Source organism: Nerophis ophidion, linkage group LG12 (assembly GCF_033978795.1).
Source record: "Nerophis ophidion isolate RoL-2023_Sa linkage group LG12, RoL_Noph_v1.0, whole genome shotgun sequence".
NCBI classification, from domain to species: domain Eukaryota; kingdom Metazoa; phylum Chordata; class Actinopteri; order Syngnathiformes; family Syngnathidae; genus Nerophis; species Nerophis ophidion.
Genome location: NC_084622.1, coordinates 30,000,124 through 30,010,652, shown reverse-complemented (window position 1 = coordinate 30,010,652; position 10,529 = coordinate 30,000,124). Strand labels below are relative to the sequence as shown.

Here is a 10,529-nt window from a genome sequence, read left to right as displayed (position 1 = left end):
GCGTGGCCTCCAGTTATGGCTGAATTTCGGGAGAAAATTTCTTCCGGGAGGTTTTCGGGAGAGGCGCTGCATTTCGGGAGTCTCCCGGAAAATCCGGGAGTGTTGGCAAGTATGACCCCGCCTTCCCCCACCCGATTGTAGCTGAGATAGGCACCAGCGCCCCCGTCACCCCGAAGGGAATAAGCGGTAGAAAATGCATGGATGGAAGTTCAAGAATCATTGGCAAATTTTGGCACACAGATATGTCCTCTTTTTGGCATTTCAGAACATGGTTAGCCTAACCAGCAGGGACGTGCACATGATTATAGAGGAGCAGGGGCTCAAAGTCAGAAAAGGGCAGGCCATTTTTTTTTGGGTCCTTTACACAATATGGAAATTAATATAAAATTAAATTTGCTGATAGGAAGCTAACTACCTAGCTGTGTGTCCTTTGTAGGTAAAAGTGACTGCCATCTCTTTTGTGTCAACAAATTATTGTCATAATGAGTTAATTCACGGTGGCAGAGGGGTTAGTGCGTCTGCCTCACAATACGAAGCTCCTGCAGTCCTGGGTTCAAATCCAGGCTCGGGATCTTTCTGTGTGGAGTTTGCATGTTCTCCCCGTGAATGCGGGTACTCCGGCTTCCTCCCACTTCCAAAGACATGCACCTGGGGATAGGTTGATTGGTAACACTAAATTGGCCCTAGTGTGTGAATGTGAGTGTGAATGTTGTCTGTTTATCTGTGTTGGCCCTGCGATGAAGTAGCGACTTGTCCAGGGTGTACCCCGCCTTCCAACCGATTGTAGCTGAGATAGGCGCCAGCGCCCCCCGCGATCCCCAAAAAAAGGGAATAAGCGGTAGACAATGGATGGATGGATGGAGTTAATTCACATTATCATAGGCTTGGAAGACATGAAAAGCAACAAAACACTGGTTTATTATTAGGCTATTTATTGTAAAAGATAAGCACTTAAATATTGAACATTGAACAGTGCAACATGAACGTTGAAAAAAATACAAAAATAAATACCCAAATGGAAAAAAACTTCAATGTGAAAATCTGTCCTTCTTCCCTTAACTTGATGAAAACACCATCAAGTTGCAACTTATGGTCTTTCTCACTTAATGCTCAGACTAAACAACTGAAACGCAATACAGGGCCAAAAATATGGACCAGGGGCCAGTCGAGGGCTGAAGAATGGAGGCCACCCATACCCAAATATGCTCCTCAATGTAAATTCAGGGCTTCCATGAAATGCTGTGAAATCAGTGCACAATCAGTAGCAAAGTTGCCTTTTTTCTCTCTCAGGTGTTGCTTCTACAATCTCCTCCTCCTCTCTCTCAGGTGTTGCTTTTAAGGTCTCTGCCTCTCTCTCAGGTGTGACACTTTCTGAGGTCTGTGGTCTTTCTTGAATTCTGGTTCTAGTACTTGGTTTTAGCCATGCATTCAGAGGTCTGTTACCCTTAGCTGCTTCCTGGCACTCCTTCTCCTTCCTTTTCTGTATCCTTTCTTTTTTTGGCATTGTGCTGCAGGCATAATCAACATGAATCAAGTTTAAATACAGATGGTAATATTCCCAACAGATAACCTACATCTTATATCCCCAGAATGCTGAAATTATTATTATTATTATTAATAATAATTATTATTATCATCATCATTATTATTTTTCTTATTATCATCATTATTATTATTATGTTGCTAACCCACACAGTAATAGCAAAGTCACAAAAAACTTTATATCTAAACCTCTACTGTGAGAGAAATGTGATCCGTCGTAAACACAGTGCATTTTATTTAGAAAATTAACCCTGTGTTTTATTTTGTATTTTGTACACTAATTCCTGTCTCGCACGATCCGCTCTGCTCTGTGCGGAATTGATGTGCCGCGCTCACTAGATTCGCCATGCTCCGACGTCCGGCAAAAACAGAAGCTGACACATTGAATAATAGAATAACACAGCGTTTTTCTGAAATATTACCCATATTAGATGCTGTATAAGTGGACGGCGACTAGACCATAACTCACAGATTCAAGTTGCTCCACTGTAACTTCTCCTCAATCAGGGGCTCTCTCTCTCCTCTCACTTACTCACTCACTCGCCCTCTCTCTCTCTCTCTCTCTCTCTCTCTGGCGGAAGCGGCAGGCTCAAACAACCAGGTATTACAAGAAAACATTGATTTTTTGTTCCTCTGTTTTATTTATTTTTTTTGTTTGTTTGTTTTTTTACATCTCTGACAGGAATTTATGAATGTTGTTTAAAGAAAAAAAAAAAAAAGAAGAAAAAAAACACGCACAGGCAGAGGGCAATTTTTAAGTCAAGGCAACAAAAGGGCAGGGGCTCATGCTGGACATTCAGATGGCCTTTGACACCGTTAACCACGCTATACTGTTGGATAAGCTCCGAGCAATCGGATTCGACGAAACCTCATCAAGCTGGATGCAATCTTACTTGGAGGGGAGGAAACAGGTGGTAGAGGTGAACGGCACCATGTCCCCTCCCCTCTCAGTAAGCTGTGGAGTCCCCCAAGGCAGTATACTAGGACCTTTACTGTTCCTAATATACGTGAATGACATGCCATCAGCATGCCACTGTGAATTGTTCCTGTATGCGGATGACTCGGCCCTGCTGGTATCCGGCAAGGACAAGTCACAGGTGGAACAAATCCTCAGTGCTGAACTCCTCAATATTTGCACCTGGCTCGCTGACAACAAGCTATCCATACACTTAGGTAAAACGGAATCCATCCTATTTGGGTCCCATATCAAACTTAAGAAGGTCAGTGACTTCACTATAAAAGTGGGTGACATTGTTATCACCAGGAAGGATGAGATCACCTACCTAGGTTCCATTCTAGAGGCTAATCTTTCCTGTGATAAAATGGCAACCAAGGTGATCAAAAAGGTCAACCAAAGAACGAGATTCCTCTACAGAATCTCCTCTCTGGTCAACAAAAGCACCTTGAGGATTCTAGCGGGAACTCTCATTCAACCCTTCTTCGATTACGCTTGCACCTCCTGGTACCCCAGCACCTCCAAAACCCTCAAATCTAGACTCCAAACATCCCAGAATAAGATAATCCGGTTACTTTTAGACCTCCACCCCAGATCACACCTCAATCCAACCCACTTCTCCAAAGTGGGCTGGCTCAGGGTGGAGGACAGAGTAAAACAACTTGCACTGAGCCTAGTCTATAAAATCCGCTACACCTCCTTGATACCGAAGTACATGTCAAACTACTTCCTTAACGTAAATGACCGCCATAACCACAACACCAGGGGGAGCTCCACAAACCACGTTAAACCCAGATTTCGATCTAACAAAGGTCTTAACTCATTCTCTTTCTATGCCACATCAATGTGGAATGCACTCCCAACAGGTATAAAAGTAAGTGCATCTCTATATTCCTTCAAAACCGCTCTAAAACAACACCTCCAGGCAACTTCAACACTTTACTAATACCCTCCTCCATTCACATCCCATCTCCCCGGATTATAAACAACTCAAATGTACTTCTAATGTATATACTTGTTCTTATGCTATGTGAACTCACTATGTTCTCTGCTGGCTGTACATATCCTACTAAATAAGACCTACACTGTTTCAATGTCCACATTTCTCTGTTGATGCAATTGTTGATGACTGAAGTTCTGATATCAACCAAAGCTCCTCATCCCACCCCCCGGATTGTAAATAATGTAAATAATTCAATGTACATACTATGATGATTAACTTGTGTGATGACTGTATTATGCTGATAGTATATATTTGTACCATGAATTGATTAACGTGGACTCCGACTTAAACAAGTTGAAAAACTTATTGGGGTGTTACCATTTAGTGGTCAATTGTACGGAATATGTACTGTACTGTGCAATCTACTTATAAAAGTATCAATCAATCAATCAACTCAAGCACCCATAGGGCCCTATGTGTGCACGTGCCTGCTAACCAGTGTGTGTGTGTGTGTGTGTGTGCAGCCTTCCTCCATAAATCAGCAGACAAACAAGCCTCAGTGTGGACGTGACGCCCTCCTCGATGTATGCACATGAATGTGGTGTATTCGTGACACAACATTGTAATGGAGTTCAACTAATGACACACTTAATATTAATATTCGTTATCAAACAATTGCTTGTTGGATTTGTTATGTCAGAAAACAATTGACATTTTTTTCAGTAGTGCAAGGAGTGGATGTGAGCAGTGAGGATGGAGAAAGTGACACAGTGGGCGCAGGACAATCCCCGCGTGGGCGTGGAAAAGTGATCTGGCAACTCGCAAACACGCGGAATGTAGGAGGGATCGCGCCACGGTGAACTTTGTCACAAATCCCGCAGACGTTTGGAGCCACTTGGCGAGTGACGATGCTCGTGTGGCTGACTGCTGCGGGCGGCCTGCTGCTGCTGTGCGGCCCCATCCTCACCTGCGTCTGCCCCTACCTGCTGGAGGACTGCGTCTACATGCTGCGCTGCCTCCGCCTGGCCGTCACGCTGCTCCGGTACAAGACGAGGAAACCTCTGCACAGCATCGTGGACGGATTCCTGGACGCCGTCCGTAAACACCCCGCCAAGACCTTCCTGCACTTCGAGGGCCACGCGTGGACGTACCGTGACGTGGAGCGGCGCAGCAACAAGGTGGCCCGCGCGCTGCAGGAGGCGGCGCGGCTGAAGGAAGGCCAAGCCGCCGCGCTCTTTCTGAACAACGAGCCTAACCTGGTGTGGACCTGGCTGGGACTCGCTAAACTGGGCTGTCCGGTTGCTCTGCTCAACTTTAACATCCGATCCATGTCCCTGCTGCACTGCTTCTCCTGCTGCGGGGCCAAAGTGCTCATCACCTCTGCAGGTGAGACACACCTGAGCTCGGCAAACTCTTTTTTTTTTTTTTTTTTTACCAAGTCAACACATATAAGGGGAACACATATAAGAGTAACATAAAGGCATTGTATCAATTACAGAAAAGAGCTATAAGGATTATTCATAAAGTAGATTACTTAGAACACACTAACATTTTATTTATTAACTCTGGACTATTGAAACTACAGGAGCTAGTAAAGCTACAGACATTGTGTGTCATGTTTAAGGCTAGAAGTAAAACATTACCAGCAAATTTACAAAAAATGTTTGTCATCACTTCTGAGAATACAGAGCATAGAAGAAAAGGTCATTTCAAACAACAATATTCAAGGACAACTTTAAAGCAAATGTGTACATCAGTGGTGGGGGTAAAATTGTGGAATTCTCTTTACAACGAGATAAAAAACTGTAAAAATATATTCCAATTGAAAAAAATATATAAAGATAGAACGATAAGATCATATGGACAGCCATAAGTGTTTACATTTTGTTTTTTATTTATTATTTTACTTATTTTTTGTCTGGTTTGGTATTTGCTCTGTATCATTCTGTGAGGTGTATATTATATTATTACTATTATTTTCTTGGTTTGGTTTATACTTTATGAAGTTTTGCACTTGTTGTGTTTTTCTTGTGTTTTTTGTTTTTGATTGTTTCATCACATTTGGATATATGTGTCGGCTTAAATGATATTCATGAAGTAAGATAATGTATTATGTCAAAGGGGGCAGGGAATTATAAGATTTTCTTCATCCTGCTCCTTCTCAGGAATTGTGTGAATTTAAATTGTATAATTGTGATATAATAATTTATCGTTCTAAATGCACATCAATGAATGAGATAAATAAAAATGAAATGAAATGAAATCACTTGGCATTGCAAGTTCCACCATTATGGCCAACTGCAGCACAAAGTAGCGCAGTAGGCCTTAATATTCATCAAAACAAGGCAGGGGTTTCTTTTGCCAAGTATAGTCATTCTTTTTGGCCACTGTAAAAATGACACCCAGTTTGAACAGTAACACTGTCCCAATACGGAAAACCATTGCATCTCATAGAGCAGTGTTTTTCAACCACTGTGCCGCGGCACTGAGATACAGTCTGGTGTGCCGTTGGAGATTATGTATTTTCACCTATTTGGGTTCAAATATTTTTTGCAAAGCAGTAATGATGTGTTGTTGAGCAGGGGTGTCAAACTCAAATACAGAGTGGGCCAAAATTTAAAACTGAACAAAGCCGCGGGCCAAATTTGAACAACTTAACCTTTTAATAGGGACCCAAACAAGTATTGCATTGAATATTGACCAAGCAAGGCTTATATACCTTTATAGTGACATGCAAAATCGAGTTTTCTTGGTAGCGGGGGTGTATATTGTAGCGTCCCGGAAGAGTTAGTGCTGCAAGGGATGGTGGGTATTTGTTGTGTTATGGTGCGGATGTTCTCCCGAAATGTGTTTGTCATTCTTGTTTGGTGTGGGTTCACAGTGTGGTGTTAAAGTGTTTATACGGCCACCCTCAGTGTGACTTGTATGGCTGTTGACCAAGTATGCCTTGCATTCACTTGTGTGTGTGTAGAAGCCGCATATATTACGTGACTGGGCCGGCACGCTGTTTGTATGGAGGAAAAGTGGACGTGACGACAGGTTGTAGAGGATGCTAAAAGCAGTACCTTTAAGGCACGCCCCCAATATTGTTGTCCGGGTGGAAATTCGGGAGAATGGTTGCCCCGGGAGATTTTTTTGGGGGGGGGCACTGAAATTCGTGATTCTCCTGGAAAGATTGGGAGGGTTGGCAAGTATGAGAATTAGCATTGAATGCGGTGAAACAGCGGCACCGCCACTGTATAATACCGGCGGGCCAGCTCTAATGTTAATTTATTATTGCCTCAAGGGCCAAATGAAATTACACGGCGGGCCAAATTTGGCCCGCAGGCCAGAGTTTGACACCCATGTTGTTGAGTGTCGTGCTGTAGAGAGCTCGGCAGTGACCGTGTAATACTATTCCATATCAGTAGGTTGCAGCCGGTAGCTAATTGCTTTGAAGATGTCGGGAACAGCGGGAGGCAGGGTGCAGGTAAAAAGGTGTTTAATGCTTAAACCAAAAATAAACAAAATACGAGTGCCCTTTAAGAAAAGGCATTGAAGCTTAGGGAAGGCTATGCAGAACGAAACTAAAACTGAACTGGCTACGAAGTAAACAAAAATTTAATGCTGGACGACAGCAAAGACTTACTTTGGAGCAAAGGCGGCGTCCACAATGTACATCCGAACATGACATGACAATCGACAATGTCTCCACAAAGAAGGATAAATGCGAGTGAAATATTCTTGATTGCTAAAACTAAGTAGATACGGGAAATATCGCTCAAAGGAAGACATGAAACTGCTCCAGGAAAACACCAAAAAAGGAGAAAAAGCCAGCAAAATATGAGCCAAGACAAGAACTAAAACACTACACAAAGGAAAACTCTAAATAAGTCAGGGCGTGATGTGACAGGGGGTCACAGTACACCTACTTTGAGACAAGACCTATATTGTGTGGTTATGGTTTAAAGTCATATCCAACAATTGCGACGACGTTTTACCGCCAACTGAGATTTGTAAATTAATAATTTCTGCTGGTGGTGTGCCTCCGCATTTTTTCAACGCAAAAAATGTGCTTTGGCTCAAAAACGGTTGAAAAACACTGTCATAGAGAATGTTTCATTTGCACCCTTGGTGGGGAAATCTATCAAAATTAGGGTGGTTCCAAAAAGGATGGATTTTTCAAATGGACTGTGTGTCGCTTTTAAATATGCCCCCCCTCTGGTCAACATATAAAATAACAAGTGTGTGTAAAAAAAATGAAGTGCCCTTCCCCCCCTGGCCAACAGATGTAATAACAAGTGTGTGTAAGAAATTGAAATGCACCCACATAGGCCAAAATTAATTTAAAAAATAAATAAATAACTATGTATATATATATATATATATATATATAGATAGATAGAGACACACACCGTAATAATACTATAATGGCCATTAACAGTTAGCTGGGTTACCCAAGGTGCAGCACAGGGGCCATCTGTGGTCCGTGACTCATTTGTCATCGCCCTTAAGGACATTACAAAAAATAAAAATCTCATTTGTACCCCTGGTGGTGAAATCTATCAAAATTAGGGTGGTCCCAAAAAAGAGGGATTTTTCCAATTGACTGTGTGTCGCTTTTCAAAGTCCTCTTCCTTCTAGTCAACATATGAAATAACAAGTTTGTGTAAACATTTGAAGTGCTCTCCCTCTGGCCAACATATGAAATAACAATAATAACAATAATAATAATAATAATGGATTACATTTATATCGTGCTTTTCTATTGTTAGATACTCAAAGCGATCACAGAGAAGTGGGAACCCATCATTCATTCACACCTGGTGGTGGTAAGCTACATTTGTAGCCACAGCTGCCCTGGGGTAGACTGACACTGACACACTTTTATAACAAGTGTTATAAAATGATAAATAGATAAATAATAATAGTAAAAAAATATATATGTATGTATGTATGTATGTATATATGTATATGTGTGTATATATATATATATATATATATGTGTGTGTATGTATGTATGTGTGTATATTATACTATATATATATATATATATATATATATATATATATATTCGATACCAAACGGCCTGGGCTACTGGGTGTGAAGTTGGAGAAGATGCTGGTGGAGGCCCCCTTGGTGTCCTGGGTTGTAGATTACCTGACTGACAGACCACAGTATGTGCGACTGCAGGACTGTGTGTCTGACAGGCTGGTCAGCAACACCGGGGCCCCGCAGGGCACAGTCCTCACCCCCTTCCTCTTTACCATTTACACCACCGATTTCCACTGTCAATCAGAGTCCTGCCACCTCCAGAAGTTTTTTGATAACTCTGCGATAGTGGGGTGTATTGAGGATGGTGATGATAAGGAATACAGGACACTGGTGGAGGACTTTGTCACCTGATGTGGAAAGAACCACCTCCAGCTCAATGTGACAAAGACACATTGAGTATAAAACATCCTGTAATTTGATTTTGATATTTTTTTTCATCTTGATGGATTGAAAATTAACATGTGAACATTATCACATAATGTATTAAAAAAGTAGAAAATAACGATAAATAAAGATAGAATACTAATAACTGCTACATGCCAGTGTAAAAAAAACAACAACATTATGATTTGTACATTTTCAGAATGTGTTTGTTCTATTTTTAAACAAAGAAAACAATGTGAAGTTGTCTTTATTTTTAAGTTATCATGCCCTAATTTTACCAGTCTGGTCCACTTGGGAGTAGATTTTTCTCCATGTGGCCCCCGATGTAAAATGAGTTTGACACCCCAGCACCAGATGGAACCTGCCCACTACTAGTACCAGAGTCTTGTATAGATAAAGTATGGCCAACTGGGCTTTAGGCGACCTCCTCAATGATTGGTCAAAAGGCACTCAGGCGACTACAGGGAGCCATGACTGCTACTGACTTTGAGCTGATGCTATGTTTGCGTCCTTGTTAGATTACAGCGTTGTGTGCGAGGTAAACACACGACACAACATCAGTGTTTTGTTCCGCGGAGAATGCAAATAAGCTTATATAAATAACATAACATTTATAAATGAAAGATATTGTTTGACAAAAACAGACTGTTTTTGAATCTCAATAAAACTGAAATAATGCAATTTGGTAACAGCGGAAGAGAAAGTCAAACACAAATCCAAAAAGAAGGAGTAGATATTGACAGGGTAAAACAGACCTGGGCAAATTACGGCCAGCAGGCCACATGCGGTCCGTTAAGATTTTCAATTCGGCCCGCCGAATGTTCTATATCATTTTTTTTAGACCTTTAACATCAAAGCTGTCGCCACCATTATGATGTGCAGTGCTGTTTTTAAATGACCTTAAGTCTTCAATCAATCAATCAATCAATGTTTACTTATATAGCCCTAAATCACTAGTGTCTCAAAGGGCTGCACAAACCACCACGACATCCTCGGTAGGCCCACATAAGGGCAAGGAAAACTCACACCCAGTGGGATATCGGTGACAATAATGACCCAGTGGGACGTCGGTGACAATGATGACTATGAGAACCTTAGAGAGGAGGAAAGCAATGGATGTCGAGCGGGTCTAACATGATACTGTGAAAGTTCAATCCACAATGGATCCAACACAGTCGCGAGAGTCCAGTCCAAAGCGGATCCAACACAGCAGCGAGAGTCCCGTTCACAGCGGAGCCAGCAGGAAACCATCCCAAGCGGAGGCGGATCAGCATCGCAGAGATGTCCCCAGCCGATACACAGGCAAGCAGTACATGGCCACCGGATCGGACCGGACCCCCTCCACAAGGGAGAGTGGGACATAGAAGAAAAAGAAAAGAAACGGCAGATCAACTGGTCTAAAAAGGGAGTCTATTTAAAGGCTAGAGTATACAAATGAGTTTTAAGGTGAGACTTCAATGCTTCTACTGAGGTGGCATCTCGAACTGTTACCGGGAGGGCATTCCAGAGTACTGGAGCCCGAACGGAAAATGCTCTATAGCCCGCAGACTTTTTTTGGGCTTTGGGAATCACTAACAAGCCGGAGTCCTTTGAACGCAGATTTCTTGCCGGGACATATGGTACAATACAATCGGCAAGATAGGATGGAGCTAGACCGTGTAGTATTTTATA

General features: G+C 42.1%; 1 protein-coding gene across 4 annotated transcripts in view; it reads left to right on the top strand.

Annotated features, from left to right (window-relative positions):
* The first annotated feature begins 4,305 nt into the window (after positions 1–4,305).
* Positions 4,306–10,529, top strand: part of LOC133563282 (long-chain fatty acid transport protein 2-like) — a 40,628-nt gene continuing 34,404 nt past the window's right edge. For 3 of the 4 annotated variants that reach the window (XM_061917334.1, XM_061917336.1, XM_061917335.1), the window contains exon 1: positions 4,306–4,826. In XM_061917334.1, the coding sequence (XP_061773318.1) occupies positions 4,349–4,826 (478 nt within the window). In that variant the 5' untranslated portion in view covers positions 4,306–4,348. The remainder of the gene's footprint in view (positions 4,827–10,529) is intronic. The other variant, XM_061917333.1, reaches the window with a different exon arrangement.